Genomic DNA, 17,772 nt, shown 5'->3' with positions numbered 1-17,772 from the left:
CGTGATTAATGGATGTACGAGAGAGGAATACTTCGGTGCTAATATTACAAAGTCATGCACTGACCACATAATTATTCGTTTGCAAAACCAGCAATATATTTCGGGAGCTATAAAGCAAAAACTAGCCGATCATTACTTTATAACAGTTGCAATTATGCCTGACGATTATACACTGATGGAGGTATTATTACAGGTTCTTTTCTAGATAACAGAAAAGTAGACCAATAAATTCATTATATTATTTAGAGTTCCTTTCTAGATTTAGATCATATCAGCTTATACAGTAAAACTACAGAAATATTTCGTAACGTCTATGCACAGTCAACTAAATCTGTTAATATCAAAATAAGAAAGGCAGATAAGAAGTGGATAACTCATGAGATAGCAGAACTCTGATGCGCGAAAGATAAAGCATGACAAAAATGTGGGAGCAACCTGAAGATAAATAACTAAGAGATGAATATCGCGCATTGCGGAATTAGGTAACGGCGAAAATGCGTTTGGAAAAAAAGATCATTTTACATTTGACAGTTTTCATTGGACAAACATGACGGAAACAAAACGGGGCAAATTGCGAATGACCTGATGGGTAGACAGAAATACACTTCCGTTGACGAAGCATTAAATAAGAATTTTCCAAAGAAAAAAGCGAAAGTGATGTGTGATAAATTTAACGATGTTTTCATAAACATAACAGAAACGTTGCGAAACATAGCAGTCAGTCCTGTACCACATCGACCGAAACGAGCATGTGCAGATACTGCATATATGCCACGGATATCAGTGGCCGACCTATGGAGCATTACATGCAGAATGAAGCAGTTCAAGCCACCTGGATAGATCTTCACAGAAACTTCAACGTTTTGAAATAAGTGCTTATGAACATAATGAATGGTATTGATCGAATATTTAGGGAAATCCCTAAAGGTGGAGTAGATTTGTAATAAAGGAGTAATCACTCACTGACATCCACCCAAGCGCAGCCATATACGGCTACAAATGAAAGCTATACAGCTTGCTCTGAAACTTCGTAGTTAAAGAAAAATTCGTCCTGTCCCGATGATCGAACCCGGGACCGTCGCCTTTCCGGGGCAGTCGCTCTACTACCTGAGCTAACTAGGAAGGTCCAGAGTGAATAGAGCGAACAGTTTTCTCTCAGAGCATCCACTTTGACCAAAACCTCACATGGAGCAACCACATCGTCTACCTAGATGTCTAGAACGATAGGGGACATTGCGGTCAGGACTTATCACCTTCGTGGCAAATCTCCGCTTCACCTTAGACGATTGATCTAACAGCATTAGTAGGACCTGTTTTAAAGTATGGCATTACTGTATATGATAACTGCTCCGAATACAAGAAACACATTAAATGTTATCCTAAAAAGAATAGTGAACACTATGTCATACGGCACCAAACTACACTTGGTTGACATTAAAGGGAAATACGATGAGTTAGGCATCTTTCAGATTCGTGAACTGTTTCATTTTGTTGTGTTAACACGGTATTATTATTCAAATGAATATGACTCCTGTGAAAAAAGATGTCACTTTCAGAAAAACAGAACGTTTTGTTAAGCCAATGATTTATACAAACTACAGGGAAAAAAAAAAAACGCAATTATTATGTACCGGCTGTATTTAATGAAATTCCGGTCGATTTACGCATTGCAAATGACAAGCGTAGGATGCTGATGATTTACGTAATAAATATGTGTGCAAATGCATTGTCTTGTGCAGAGCTTGAGCTTTTTCGTATGCCCTTGTGGGTTGACAGACTTTTTTATGTTAGCATGACTGTTTAGACAAGAAATGTATGCATACAGAGTTACTTCTGCCCCTGCTGCCTGATCAGCCAGCAAGCCAAATGTGCTTAGGCAGATCAGAATGTATGATTGTGTACGCATACAGAGGAAAAAATTTATTTAATTTGAAACTTCTTTAGTCAAGATGGATGCTAATTTGCGATAGGAGACGACGTATGCTCCTCTGACAAGAGTATGTCCACACTGAGAACGAGATACAGCGCCTTCTTTCCTCCAAGGACCAACCTAAACAAAAATATAAACGCATTTGTGAAGTGGAAAGTCGGTGTTAAAGGCGCTATCGCGTCTACTTTTAAGGCGAATATAATTTTCTCATTTTCTTTCGCCTTCCGGATACTTCCAGTTGCTTTCACTATGGCCTGCAGCAGAAAGGTACCCCTGGTGTAGAAGAGATAAGTTAATGACGCTGCAGTGGTCTGGGAGGAATGATCGCCGAACAAGATGCAATATGAAGACCAGATGCAGCGGGTTTGTTTCACCGACATATAGATTGCCTTAACAAACAGATTCGCTTTTCTCTCGTTATCTATTTTTTGTGCATTTAAGCATGCTTCTGCCTTACAAGCACCTTTCAAGTTCACCTGATGTGGCCCCTCGACCAGATGTGACTTCCCTGTAATCGCACAGTCGGTTCAATTCGACATATAGGTAAGCTTGTGTTCGCAAGCTTGCCTATATGTCTCTTCATCGGCCATTTTTGTTTTTGCATTTTTTTTTTCTGAATGCGCAGATCCGCCAGATAACTGCTGCGCCATAGTCGTTTCGACACACAAGATGCTCTCGATCGGCTCAAAGTCATAGACAAAGGTTTGCGGGCGGCGAATTAGCGAAACTTAACTTATTCTGCGTTACCTGGGTACACCTAGCTAGTATTCGATCCAGCGAATGGAGCACGCATCGATGCTTTTCATTGACCGACGTTGCCTGAATGCTATTGAACAAGTTTTTACCGCGAATCCGCTACTCGCAAACCATCCATCACCGTACATTCGTGAACAGAACAACGAAATAAAGCGAGCGTTTCAATTTCGATAACTTCTGCGCTTCATAAATCCTAACTGCTTTGGGACACGCAAAAAAAAAAAAAACATTCAGTTACATTGTTCTTAAGATGACGCGTACACGTCATTAAATGCCCGCCCCTTGCGCTTTGAGCCCCATGTCCCGTTCATTTTGCCCTGTACCTTCCGCCCGTCCCACATTTACTTTACACTCATGACCTATTCGAATCAAACGCCACAAAAAAATCGCAGCAGTGTACTAAAACACTGAACTATTAACAGCTTTAAGCAGTAAGAGACTATTTCATTCTTTATTACCTAAACGCAAACGGCAGTAAAATCTTGCGACGCACCAATTTCTTCAAATCGTCTTTGATATAAAAAATTCAAGATATGTATAAAGTGACTTGACAACTAGAAATGTGATGAAACAGTGCCCTTTATGTCGTGTGCGCGCCGAGCCGCGGGGACAAGTAAGTCCGGTCTGCGGAGCGTTTCTTGAGTGCAGATGACCCAAAATTTGTTTCACGAAGCGTTGTCTGCGAATGTTGCTTCTACCCGATGTAGACGCGGCGTGGAAAAAAGCAATTCACTAAATGACAACTGCGTAGGAACACCTCGTAAGCAGTCGACGCGGTTGGCTCCTCTTCCGGTGCACTTAAGCCCGCTAACAGCCGCACAGCCGTCGCTTTGCACTCCGCCTATAGATTATATGCGTCATTTGTTAACGCCATACTGTGTTACATACATTACATACTGTGTTACAACATCCATTGAGATACAGAGTATCAACTGACCAGTTGATGGCATGACATTTGTTAGCTATGGTTGGCCGACTACCTACTTAAGATAAAATATCTTACAACCCTCATTACGCGTCAACAGAGAACTCCATGAAATCATTAGGGCAGGGATGTTCTTTCATTTTCGAAGCATTCTATAAAGCAGGTAAAAAAAAAGGAGAAGGAACACTATTACTATCCGTAATTTTCTCACGCAAGGAAAATTTATCCATTGCAGGCACCAAAAATAAGTAAATGAGGTTACATTAACATTTTTTTTCTTGACCCACTCCGTGGTCATGTTTCATCTGCGTAGCAGCTAGCTAGAACGGCCCAAGTAAACTTCGCCCTTCAATATCGAATTAAAATCATGACTCTGTGTAAGGGACCGAGCCCGGTCTGGGACCTGGGTAAGGAACTTCAAGCCTGGGCGCATGCCATATGGCCGGGCGAACCGCGCACTCTCCTGCCCAGGCTCGGCCTGGGCCAGTGCAGTGCTGTACAATCCAGTCCACATTGAACACGTGAGGTCAAGTGACGCTTTTGCGCCACGACCTGACGTGGCCTGGAGAAGGATGTTCTCCGCTCCAGTTTTTCGAAACCTCGCTTGTTTTGCAGAGATATTGCTAATAAATAATGAGCCCTATCGCCGAGAGTACTCGTGTTTTAGAAATTTTATAAAGTAATACGGCTATTGCTAACGGCAGACTATCTTTGTTTGCGATCAGGAATCGAACTAATACTACAAGAAATGACGGACTATTTAGTACGGCTAAGCCAAGTTCGAATTAGCGCCAGCATTTCGGTTGAAGCTTCAGGTCGAGGCTCGCTTTTTAAGGTCAAGTGGCTTCACATAAAGATCGGTGAGTGTGCGGTGTTTCATTCTTAGTTAGGAGCGCAAAACGTAGACTGTAACATGTGGTGTCCACTGCGCTCTAATGGAAGTTTTCAAACGCGCGGGATGTCTTTGCTGCGGCTACTGTGCAGTGGTATATTGCAGTGGTCAGCGAAGCTTATCTGTTCGCCCCAGCGCAGAATGTAAACACACTCAGGGTCAGAAAACGTTTTATTTTAGTTTGTTTTAGCCGCAGCTACTGCCTGCCAACTACCACCTGCCAGGGCTCAAAGACCGGGCAAAGTTCGGCGAAATTTGCAATTGCTGGTTCTAGTGCTAGCGCACTAAAAGTTTTTATTTATTTATTTATTTATTTATTTATTTATTTATTTATTTATTTATTTATTTATTTATTTATTTATTTATTTATTTATTTATTTATTTATTTATTTATTTATTTATTTATTTATTTATTTATTTATTTATTTATACTGCCGGCACAGGTCAAGGCAGGAGTTGCATTTTGCGAGTACGGATATTCTCAAAACTTTCTGCACATAATATACAATGAAAGCAAACAAATGACAAAAACTCTTTGAATATCAACAAAATTGGCACGCAACGCACGGCACATGATATAACAAACAATAGCGAGAGACAAGTGAAAAAGCGCTCAAAACATCAGTCACAGAAAAAACATCAGAAAAACAAAGTTCATAGCAGAAAGTACAAATATTATACAAGACGAGGTCCTACTGACAAGCTTTAAAGGATAGAAGACAGGGAAGCACGCACTTATAAACAGATGGTACCCAGGCAGGTATAATAAACTTATCTTCATGAAATCATGAAATCCTCTCGCAGTGCAGTCTCAAAGCCCTTAACCTCGAATTTTAAAACAAGTTCTTTGAGTAGTTTGTTCCAGCCATCTATTGTCCTCACGAGAAAAGAATAACGAAAAGAGTCTTGTAAGTCAGTGGTTTGATATGTTTAAAGTGTTTTGCCCTTGTCTGGGTGGAATTATCGGCTACAGTGTATTTTCTGAGGTTAACTTTGTAGCAGCCGTGCAATGGTAGAATAAAACAATCCTACTGCGCTTCATTTATTTCTTAACAGTCATTAGCACAGTTTTTTTCCCCTATGTTCTGAAACTGACTGCATTATAGAATGAGCAATATAAATGAACCTAAGGGCTTTGTTCTCCACACGTTCACATTTCAAATTTTTTTGCTCAGTGTATGGCTCTCAAACAGGGTTGATAGTAATGATAAAATTGTCATTTTATAAGCCATCAACTTCACTTCTGGCGTGGCGTCAGAAAGCTTCTTACGCAGTGTCCAAAGCTTTGCAATCGCCTTGTCGCAAACTTGATATACGTGAGATGACCAGTTTAGGTCATGTCTAAGACACACATCTAAGTATCTAAACTCAGTGACAACTTTCAATATGGTATTGCCAATTTTATACGAGTTATCAGAAATCAGAAGTTGTCAGAAATAAGTTAACCATCTTACTAGTTAACATTATTCATATATTTTAAATCGCATATCCGCTAACCCTAACATTACTATGCCACGGAAGCAGTATTCATACTTCAAACCCCCCATTTTTTTTTTTTAAGTAATGGCTGGCTTCTCTTGGGGAACACGATCTACCGGGCTAGTTGGTCGCGATCCATTTGTATCAGCAACGCGCACACAATCAGGAAAAGGAGGACATAGAATAGAGCGCTGAACTTCCAACTTCATTTCGAGAAAACTGAAACCTGCACTTATATACACACGCCGGTTAAAGAGCCACCAGGGGAATAATCAATGTGACAGTGAGGACGCCCTAGCGAAGTGATAATCGCACGTTTTGTTTTTTTTTTTCCAAGACATCAGAAGATGCATCATCGCTTAAACCACTAGACAATCAATTCCATGACGCACAGCCCAAAAGGATGGAAACAACAGGGTTGAGAGGCGCAAGAATGACAAATGCAAAAAAAAAAAAAAAAAAAATGGAAAAACAGGGTTGAGGGCACAGTGATGTTAGAAAACGGTGAAAAGATTAGCGGAACGAGGGAGGAGTGCCAACGGTTAACACGGCTAGAACGAAAACGAGTAACATATGAAGGGGGCTTCTAAAAGCCTGAAGAAGCCAGATAAAACCAGAGAGGAAAGCGATTTCTTTTTTAGATAGTGAGATGGGAAGGGGTCCTGACGCAACATTCCTTAAGGCCTGAAAGGAAGATGGCTACAAAATTTTCCCGCGTCAGCTGGTTCTTATGTTTTCCTAGGATCGTTTTTTTCTTTTTTTTTTTTTTTTCCAAATCTGGGAATGCATTTCTTTTTGCCGTCACAATCCCGGCATTTGGAAGGCAAATTCCTCAGTGGCACCCCATATAAGTCGTTCTTGTGTTCCATTAGCCTATCATTTAAACATCTTCCTGTTTGGCCTATGTATGCCTTACCGTAAGCTAGGGGAATGAAGTAAACCACGCCCTGCTCACAGGCCACAAAAGAGTCTCGGTGCCTAATTGATGAGGTCTCGGTGTGCTCTATCCTATAGGTCCTTTTCTTTTTTGCTGATTGTGTGCGCACTGCTGATACAAATGGTCGCTTGGGCGCCTGGTGTACTACCTTCTTGAGGGGTACTACTAAGATACTATCATATATATATATATATATATATATATATATATATATATATATATATATATATATATATATATATATATACATTATAATCCCTTTATAGGCTTGCTCTACCTTCTTGTTACTCAATGCCTGCACGATTGCTGATGAGTAACATGAATGTTTTCTTGCAATATGCAGGCTATATATACAAGTGTTCGTGATATTCTGCTAGTATGTCTATGTTCTAGTAATCCTTTCGAAAGCCAGCCTGGTCCTTTGGTTGGTTGTATCCTAAAGCTGCTCTAACTGTATCGTTGGTTACTATATTAAAACCATGCAGATAACTATTAGGCAGACTGACTAATCGGTCTCTGCGGTCGTTTTTTTTATATATATTGTGAGACAGCACTTGCACAAAATGTCTGTTCTATTCCAGAACCAGCTGGCACACAGCGCGCGACGCTCCGAGCAGCAGTCAGCGATGATGATGATGATGATGATGATGGTGGATCTATACAGATGAAAGAGGTGAAAGTTCACGCGTTGCGCTCACACAAATCCCCCCCGACAAAAGAGCGGCCAACCTGGTCGCTGATTACAGGGATGAGGGACGACGGGCATATGGCTTCATGCTCGAGACGTGGACGATCTCTTCGGAGCGACGACGTCAATCTTCGACGGTGTGCGAGGGAGTAACGCGATAGTTCACCGGAGACGTTTGTTGGAGTACTGTATAAGGGCCAATGTAACGATGGAGGAACTTCTCACACAAGCCAGGAATGCGGATTGGTGTCCACAGGAGAACTTCATCACCGGAGTAAAAGGAGGGAGTTCGATGGCGTTGATCATACAGGGCTTTGCGTTCTTGTTGAGCATCTTCAGTGTTCAAACGGGCAAGTTGGCGACGCTGGGCCATACGAGTGGCAAACTCTTCGCCCAGAGATTCAGACGTAGAGGGAGCAGAGAAGAAAGTAGTGTCCAGTACTGTCGATGGTTGACGGCCATAAACTAAAAAGAAAGGGCTATAACCAATAGTGCGCTGAACAGCGGAATTGTAGGTGTAGGTGACGAAAGGTAAAACGTTGTCCCAGTTCCGGTGATCAGGAGCGATATACATGGATATCATGTCGGACAAAGTGCGATGAAACCGCTCGATGAGTCCGTTGTTCTGAGGGTGGTAGCTAGAAGAAGTCTTATGGACGGTGTTGGCTGCGCGCAGTACTTCCTCAAGGACTTGAGAAAGAAAGGTCTTTCCACGGTTGCTAATGAGAATACGGGGAGCACCATGACGCAAAACTATCGCACGCAGGAAAAAATAGGCGACTTCAGAGGCGGCACCGGAGCGAAGAGGTGCGGTTTCAGCGTACCGCGTTAGATGGTCGATGGCAGTGACAACAAAACGGTTGCCGTCTGACGTCAAAGGGAGAGGACCAAACAAGTCAATGGCGACCGTGTCAAAAGGCACAGATGGGCAAGGTAGAGGTTGCAGTAGGCCAGCAGGAGGGGATATTGAACGCTTGCGATGCTGGCAAGACGGACACGATGAAATGTATTTGGCGACGCTGGCAGAAAGCCCAGGCCAGAAGTAGCGGGTCTTGATACTGTCGTAAGTTTTAAAGTGGCCTAAATGTCCAGCAGTGGGGTCGTCGTAGTAAGCCTCCATAATTTTAAAACGAAGGGAGCGAGGGGCAACGGGTACCCAGCGTTGACCCGTAGGGTGATAAACGTCGCGGTAAAGTGTTCCATGGTGAAATCGGAACTGACGAAGCTGACGGCGCAAGCGATTGTTTGGGACAACTGATTCTCCACGGAGGCGAGCGATGATTGTGCGGCAGTAAGGGTCAGTCAGCTGCAGGGACGAGAAATCAGCATTGTTCTCGAGTGGAGCTATAGCGATGGGTGCAACATTCAGGTGGCCAGCAGAAGGCTGACTCGGATGGCAGGAGGGAGAGGAGACCGTATGTGGGGCCGCGTCAGTAGGTAGCAATGGGCAGCGAGAGAGGGCGTCAGCGTCGAGGTGTTTTCGCCCAGATTGATAAGTGATGGTGAAGGTGTATTCTTGAAGACGTAGTACCCAGCGACCCAGTCGACCCGATAAGTTCTTCAGCGATGACAGCCAACAGAGTGCGTGATGGTCAGTGACAATGGTGAAGTGGCGGCCATACAAATAAGGTCGAAATTTTTGAACCGACCAAACAACGGCGAGGCACTCTTGCTCGGTAATAGTATATATGTTACGCTCAGCTGCAGTGAGCGTACGACTGGCGTATGCGACGACTTGCTCTTCAGACACTGCGTTGTGTTGCAAGAGAACCGCGCCAATACCGTGGCCACTGGCGTCTGTGTGAAGTATGGTGGGCGCGTCAGCGTCAAAATGGCGAAGCACAGGAGTGGAAGTGAGTGCCTGCTTGAGAGCTTTGAAGGCGTCTTCACATTCAGTGGACAAGGTGTAAAACACTTAGGAAGACACGAGCTTGTGTAACGCGGCCGCAATTGTTGCAAAGTTCCGAATAAAACGGCGGAAGTAGAAGGCTAAGCCAAGGAAGCTGCAAAGATCTTTCTGACGTTGGGGCCGAGGAAAATTAACGACAGCCGTAATTTTTTCGGGATCAGGCTGGATTCCTGCCTTACTGACGACATGGCCGAGTACTTTGATGGTCTTACTGGCAAAGTGGCATTTCTTGGTATTCAGCTGAAGCCCCGCCGGGGCAAGGGACGTGAGGACTTCAGTGAGACGCTGTAAGTGCTGAGCGAAGTTTGACGAGAAGACAATGATGTCGTCGAGATAACATAGGCATGTTTTCCATTTCATGCCGCGAAGCACAGTATCAATCATGCGCTCAAAGGTGGCCGGCGCATTGCAGAGTCCGAAAGGCATCACGTTAAATTCGTAGAGACCGTCGGGGGTAGAAAAGGCAGTCTTGTCCTTGTCTGCATCGTGCATAGGAATTTGCCAGTATCCCGAGCGGAGGTCGAGACTGGAGAAATACTCAGTGCCTTGAAGACAGTCTAATGCGTCATCAATACGAGGCAAAGGGTAAACATCCTTGCGCGTGATCTTGTTAAGTGCCCGGTAATCCACGCAGAAGCGGACTGAGCCATCTTTTTTTCGAAAGAGGACGACAGGTGAGGACCAAGAGCTTGTAGATGGCCGGATGACATTTCGAGCAAGCATGTCAGCAACTTGCTCCTCAATGACTTTGCGTTCTGCTGCTGAAACGCGATGCGGCCTTCGTCGAACAATAGCAGAACCGTCCGTCTCTATGCGATGAGAGGTGACGGAGGTCTTCCCCAACGCTGAGGCGCACACATCAAAAGACTCTCGGTGCCGCAAGAGAACGTCTAGCAGAGCTGTGAACTGCTCGGATGTAAGGTCAGGGCTGATGGAGGTTGCGAGCGCAGAGGATGTCGGAAATGGAGGCTTGGCAGCAGGCGATGGTGCGCTGGAAAGTGTGTTGCGGGGAACGGGACCGCAGTCAAAAATAAACCCAACTCTGGCTCCTCTGGGCAGTAAGAACGGCTGGAGAGTTATATTGAGGGCCGCAACCACCGCGCAACCACCGGTGAAGGAGGTGAGGCACGAGGCAAGAGCTAGGCCGTCGGAGGTCCACCGAGGAGCGGGCATAACGATGGCCTCGCCATCGAGAGGGTAGTCCGATGCCACGATGATCAGCTGCTCGCGTCCTGGGGGCAAAACGAAATCAACTGCTGCGAACACGTGTGGTGGTGAACAATCAAAAGTCGGTAATATATCGGGGTCCGCAAGATGAATAAGGCGCTCACGGCAAGAGATGAGGGCGGACGCCGACGAAAAGAAATCCCACCCCAAGATCATGAGATGAACGCACGTGGGGAGCACAATAAATTCAATATGATGCCGCTGGTTATCGATGAGGACACGTGCTGTGCATTGGCCGGTGGGTTTCATAAGAGTTCCATTCGCTCCACGAAGTGGCGGACCGATGTATGGCGTTAGAACTTTGCGCAGATGAGAACACAGAGAGAAATGCATGACGGAATAAGCGGCGCCGGCGTCGATGAGGGCCTCAACGTACAATCCTTCAACAATCACTATTAACATATTCGACGGTCGCCCAGGAGGAATTGTAGATTTCGAACTCGAAGCAGCTTTCCCTCCAAAAACTGCTTCGGTTAGTTTTCCGTTATAGGTTGGAATGGTTGCGAGGCAGGACGAAGCGGTGACGTGCGGCGAAAAGGCGAAGGGGATCGGCGTCGGGAAGGACGCGAGGGCCGTGAAACATCGGTGGAATTCGGAGGAGAGGAAGAACGCCGGTAAAAGTCTGAGTAGGGCAGTGTAGAATCATCAGGCTGGCGCACGCGGGCACGTTCAAAGGGAGCATAACCCCGTTGCTCGTCTTGCTGGCGACGGCGGCAGACACGGGCAATGTGGCCACGTATCCCACAATAGTACCACACAGGGCGGGAGGGGCGCCAGGCTGTAACAGGACGGTGCACTGTAGGATATGGTGCCATGGCAGCGACATGACTGCACACGGGTGCCGAACAAGTCGGGGAAGGCGGGGTGGGTTGACGTGAAGTAATCTCGGCATAGGTTGGCAAGAGATGTTGGGAGGCGATGGGAGGCGGCGAGGGAGGTTGGGAGGCAATGGGAGGTGGGGCAGGTGCCACAGTGCAGCTGAAATTTGTCAGTTCATCTTTGATGATGCTGCGCAAATTCACCGTTGCTGGCGGAAGAGTTGGAGATACTGCAGAGGGGTTGGTGAGGCCGTAGAGCTCCTCTCGGATCATGGCGCGTATTAGGGACCGCAAATTTCCATCTATGAGGGAGTCACCATCACTGGGGTCTTGCACGAGGCGGCATGACTGTAGCTGGTCCAGATGTTGGCATGTGGATGTGATGTCAGACACGGACGACGGATTTTTAACCACGAAGGCATTGAAAGCAGCAGTGTTGATGCCCTTAATTAAGTGGCGAACGCGCTCAGATTCAGGCATAGCAGCGTCGACACGGCGACAAAGGGCCAGAACGTCCTCGATATACGATGTATAGGACTCGCCGGGCTGCTGGAGACGAGCTTCAAGTTTTTTCTTTGCCTGTTCTGAGCGACCAGCCGGAGTGCCGAACATTTTCTTTAGCTGGTCCGTGAATGCAGGCCAGTCAGCTATGTCATCCTCGTGATTGCGGAACCAGGTTTTGGCGTCGTCAGCCAAGTAGAAGACGACGTTGAGCAGTTTATGAGCGTCATCCCAGCGGTTAAATGTACTGAGCCTGTTGTAGTTGTCGAGCCAGTCGTCGACATCTTCACCGCGAAGGCCAGCAAAGATTTGGGGATCGCGCTGGCGGCTGGTGACAGTCCAGGCAGGGGCAGCCGCAGTAGGAGCAGGAGACGCCGGGGGGGGGGGGGGGGGGGGAGCGAGCACCGTTGCCCTCATCCAATCCATAGCACAGGGCCGTTGACGCAAGCGAAGGCCTGAACGGAGCTCCAGGGAGAACGGTAGGTGGGCCTAAAGCGAGAGGTGGGGAATACGAATCGCACCTCCACCACTTGTGGGACAGCACTTGCACAAAACGTCTGTTCTATTCCAGAACCAGCTGGTACACAGCGCGCGACGCTCCGAGCAGCGGTCAGCGATGATGATGATGATGATGATGATGATGATGATGATGATGATGATGATGATGATGGATCTATACAGATGAAAGAGGTGAAAGTTGACGCGTTTTGCTCACAGTATTTTGTTACAGTGCGTCGGTTATAATAAACACTGATCAGTTCCGAACCTGTGACCTTATAACTTTTGCACTGATATAGACAAATATTCTTTAAATTCAACTTTATTTTGATCATTTCTTGATTGCAATTAGCAACTAATAAAATAATATTTTCAGAATTGAAATGAAATGTAAAAGTATAAGTAAGGAGATCTTAGTAATTTGGTATATCTTTTCAAAAATATCTAGGCGAATTAAATCATTGATTTATTCATTAAAGAAAAGTCTCCTGTGAGACATTACATGCGGGAGTGGGCGTTATATGGGCGAACAAGTGTAACGAAAATCACAATGAAATGTTTCGATGAGCCGCTTGAATATTTTGGGGTAGATGACTGGTGGCGACTTCGGTGGGCAAGCCATTACAGTCCAAAAATTTCTTCCAGGATCCAGCCGTACTGAAGGTTGTGAGCAATTGCGTATAAGGATGACACGTTTTTCTAGCCCAAGTTCCCCACCGTCGTTCACCATATCTGCAGCCACTTGATCCTCAGCTGCCGCTATCCCCGTTTACTATGCCTGTAAGGCCTTCTTCCCTTCCTCTTGCCGTATCTGCAGGATGTACGAGCTCGGAATATCGAATTCATCTACTCTAATGGCTTTCATTATGATCATAAATGTTGCTGCTACCGTACAGATATGTTTAGTATTCCTGAGCTACTTGTAACTTTCTTATGAAATCTCATTGTCCTTTTTGTCTCGTACAGTGCGCATTTAATTTCCATCTATCGCTAATTATATCACCGTCTCCATCACTGTATGCAAGGTACCAGTGACTAATTAACAGCCTGCTCTAGACAAGCAGTATGGCACTGATCAAGCAGCACTCGAAAGAAGTTCGCGAAAATTTAACAAAACTGATCTTCGCAGCTGAAGAAACGCCCTGGCCCTGACACCCGCAGATAAGGGTCATTCTTTTTCCCGCAATTCGGAGAACATATAATAGACCAGTTCGAAGCCATACTCCGAAAGGCACACAAAATAGCCCTGAGACTACTGTTCAACACCTCTTACGCCTTCTTCCTGGAAATGGGTCCAATACCTACGATAATATGGCGAGGCCTATCTCTAGGCCAAGAGCGAGCGGCTCCTGCATACCGCTCCAGGTAGATAACTCTTCGCTAATCGATAGGTTACTCAGCTGTCTCCATATACTTTGCAGCCTGAGAGCTCTATGTCGTCCCTACCCCGACACATACCCCGACGCATTCACCCCACGCTGCACCCGGGTGCCCTCGAGCTCGCCCTGCTGAGGCGCCATAAAGCCTATCAGCCCCACCGCCACAAAGACGTCTCTTCATACACTTCCGCCAACACAATGTTAACTGCCGTTCTGACACCCAGCACAAGCAGCGAACTAGTATAAGCACCTCCTCTTGCACATCGATCGAAGACGAAGAAATCGCCATCGCTCCGGCCCTACATCACGTCACCCACACTGTCACTTCGGCTATTGTGTTCATAAACTATCAGCTAGCTCATCGGTATTTTACATGCGGCTACTTTCACCGCCTTGCCCTTCGACTTCTCCCCTCCCGCTCGTAGCACAAAGACGAACACTGCATCGGCAGGGTTCCGAGACATGCCGGGATGCCAGAAGGCCATGTCGCTGATACCAACACTTAATCATGTACCAACCGAATGGCACCCGCGGACGTGGTTTCTGGCCCACTCAACCCTTTTTACTCTGATATCTTGGGACACTATTGGAGCGCCAGAACTCGCTTCAGTGCCCCACATCCCCGGCTCACTACAGGATAGTGTCTCCACTGGCGCCAGCGTCAGACTAATACCTTCCAGAACCTCCACATTCTCCACAAAATACATCCCACCTTCTTCGTCTAGATCTGGCCGTAATCTCATGCCCCACTCCCCCACTTTCTACCACACCACATGGAAATGCCCCGTCATGCCCTCTCTTCCCTGCCTCCCACATCTTACACGTGAGCAGTGAATGAACGCGTTGACCAGCGCTGCTCTGCATGATCAGGTCAGAATGATCAACCGGACGGCTGCCCACGTGTATATATAGGGTCCTGGACTAGGGGAACCGCATCTACCATGGACCTCACACAGAACTTATTTTGTTGATAAATATTAATTATTTTTCTCTCTGGTCCGGAGCCCCAGAGCGGACGAAGTTTTATTCATCTCTGAAGTTTTTAACTAAGTTCTGTAACACCATATAGCTGTGCTCATGTGTATGTCAATGGCTATTTACACCCTTGATTCCGTAATTTAATAGGCTATGCGTTTGCTAGTACGCGGAGAGCACACGAGTAAAAATCAAATGTACCGGCCGCGGTAGCTCTGTGACTTTGCCGTTCAGCTGCTGAGCCCATATGCACAGCCCTAAGAGTGGTATTTCAATGAAGGTTAAATGCAAAAGCGCCCGTGTGCTACACGATCTCAGAGCTCGTTTAAGAACTCAGGTGGTCAAATTAATTTGCAAGTCTTAAGCTGCTTCCGCTTAAGGGTTCGCTAGCTGCTTAGGAGCATTGAATGGATACTGAAAACAGATATAGCGATGTTCTTACCAGCGCAGAATTTTATCTCTTCATTGCTTTCTTCGCTTTCCTGGTAGGATTCAGAAGGAAAAACAGCGGTAAATGCAACTAGGAGTGCGGCTGCTATGCATGCCTTCATTTTCGTTCCCTAGTGGGCAAGCTCGTGGGATTCTTGGTCTTCTGAGCTGGATGCCTACTGACGCTTAGCTTTTATACTGCCATAAATGCGAATCTAATTTGTCATCCGCACTATGCGCATATGTTATATGCGGCAAGATTTACGTTTTGCCTAGCAAGTGTTTCGCGTCCTTTGCATCTTTCCTTTTCGGAGGGGCGGGTAAATATCAGAGGCGCCCGTGGCGTTGCAAGTAATGTAATGGATTAGTTAAAACAAAAGACATTTTCATCAAATTTTTGACTGCACTGATTACTTTTTTTAACGCATGAAATTCTTAAAACCCAAGTACATATATATATATATATATATATATATATATATATATATATATATATATATATATATATATATATATATATATATATATATATATATATATATATATATATATATATATATATATATATATATATATATATATATATATATATATATATATATATATATATATTCAGCAATCGGTTGTTAGTAATCAGTTTCTTACTATCCAGGAAAAAGATTGTAACCACCGGCATCACTTAGAAGACCTGAACTCGGCAGAAAAAAACTAGCGCTAGAGCGGAATACTTATTTGCAATAGACTATTGTTTGAGCTGCGGAAAATCCTCGAGCGCAGTGATGCCCATACATGCAAGCCTGAGCGTCCTGCAATTGACTGTAGCCGTGTCCCGAGGTTCGCTTATATTCCCGATGGCACTGCAATATCGCAAGTTTAATATATACTCAGACGTCCTCCGATCAGAATGCGAAGACTAATGATGCGCGACGATTTCGGTAACTATACGAGATGGCACACAAGGTCCTAGTACGTTAGCCTAGTTGCGCGCTCCGGTGGGGAGTGGGTGCGTGTGTGGGGGAGGGGGGGGGGGGGCTTTAACGACCGTCTTCAGTGTCGCTGCTTATATTTTCTCAAAGAAGCATGAAAAACATATCAAGGAAAAGTTGGAAATGCAACTGCTGCAGAAAGTTAACAGCATGCGAATTGCAACAGACAACAAATTTAAAAAATCCGCCCTGCACATTCTAGTCCATGCATAGTTGTATGTTGCTAATAAAAGCGGGCAGAAAAAAATGCAGCATAAGCGATTGCTCATTTGCCATTCTCCAGTTACTTTTAGAGAACTGTTCTTGGCAACGCTGAAGTCAGATGCATTTCAGATGCAGAATGGTAATTGTGATGAATTACTTCGTTTATGCAACCTGTATTGGCAAATGTGCCGCTGCGTGGCTTTCCTCCTCTCTACAGGTAGTGCACACGTGAGCGTACGGATGCTGTACCAGTCCGGAAGTTAGGTTTCCATTTAACATGTCTGCGGTTTTCTTGTTTTCAACTTTACAGCTGTAGGGCTGACATACACCTATGTCTTTGTTCAACATTTAGTGCCCAGAAGGGCTCTTTTCAGAACCCCGTGGTCTGACTCGTTCTGCACCTCGAGCGTTCCCGGTGTTTTGAAGGTGAAACTCTGGACTTCTGTCATTCCCTCTGGGCTCTAAATGTTTGACAAAAAGTGGATACGAGCTTCCCACAAGGCTGTTAGCGCTGGTGCAGAAGCCTATACCGCTACTTTTTAAACTGATCGCCTCGTTTATAAACGCGATGGGACTAACGGTTGTTGTTCTTTGTATTCACCAACAATGTGCGTGAATTAGCTCCTTACCGATTCGACAGTATGATCATTTTGCTTATTACTTAGAACAATTTTGGATCCCCAAGTATGAAGGCATTGTCTAAATGAAGTTTCTCTGGAAATAACTTCAGATCTCTTGAATGATGAAGCCCTCATCATGGATGGAACAAAAATTACAGGAGTGTACTTAAGTGTTTTTACGTCCGAAAATGCGAAAGCATTGCGAGTTCTGTCCCGCCGCCTGGTTTATTCACCCGACACTACAATCGCGGACCTCGCCCGCATTCGCTGAGATGACATATGTGTATGGAATATTTGCTTAGGTTAAATGGAGCAGCGCAGATTGAAGTTCATGAAGACGACGACGTTCCTGAACATCACGAGAGTGCGTTGTAGTTGAAACTTGATGAAGACGACAATGTTGACTGCGCAGGGCTAGAGTGTGTTACAGTATTAAACGAGGCGTGATCGGCTGCGGCGTTAGTACAGTGGAGGCCGTACTCGTTTGAGTTGGCGCGTCTTAAAACGCTTTTCTGTAACGTTATTCGATATCTGTGAAAGCCTGGAACTGAAAAAACGAAGCGGCGATGGCATAGCGCTCTCGGGCGTGTGCCAGGGAAGCTGGTCTGTTCTTTCTAGC

General features: G+C 45.4%; 1 protein-coding gene across 3 annotated transcripts in view; it reads right to left on the bottom strand.

The window, feature by feature from the left end:
* Positions 1 to 15,494, bottom strand: part of LOC146202575 (uncharacterized) — a 33,894-nt gene extending 18,400 nt beyond the window's left edge. For all 3 annotated transcript variants that reach the window (XM_084584839.1, XM_084584852.1, XM_084584847.1), the window contains exon 1: positions 15,357 to 15,494. In XM_084584839.1, coding sequence (XP_084440965.1) covers positions 15,357 to 15,465 — 109 coding nt within the window. In that variant the 5' untranslated portion in view covers positions 15,466 to 15,494. The remainder of the gene's footprint in view (positions 1 to 15,356) is intronic.
* Positions 15,495 to 17,772: the final 2,278 nt, after the last annotated feature.

Source organism: Amblyomma maculatum, chromosome 1 (assembly GCF_055883805.1).
Source record: "Amblyomma maculatum isolate TAMU_Amacu chromosome 1, ASM5588380v1, whole genome shotgun sequence".
In the NCBI taxonomy this organism is placed as follows: domain Eukaryota; kingdom Metazoa; phylum Arthropoda; class Arachnida; order Ixodida; family Ixodidae; genus Amblyomma; species Amblyomma maculatum.
Note: the sequence above shows the minus strand (reverse complement) of the source record. Positions and strands in the feature narration are given on the sequence as shown.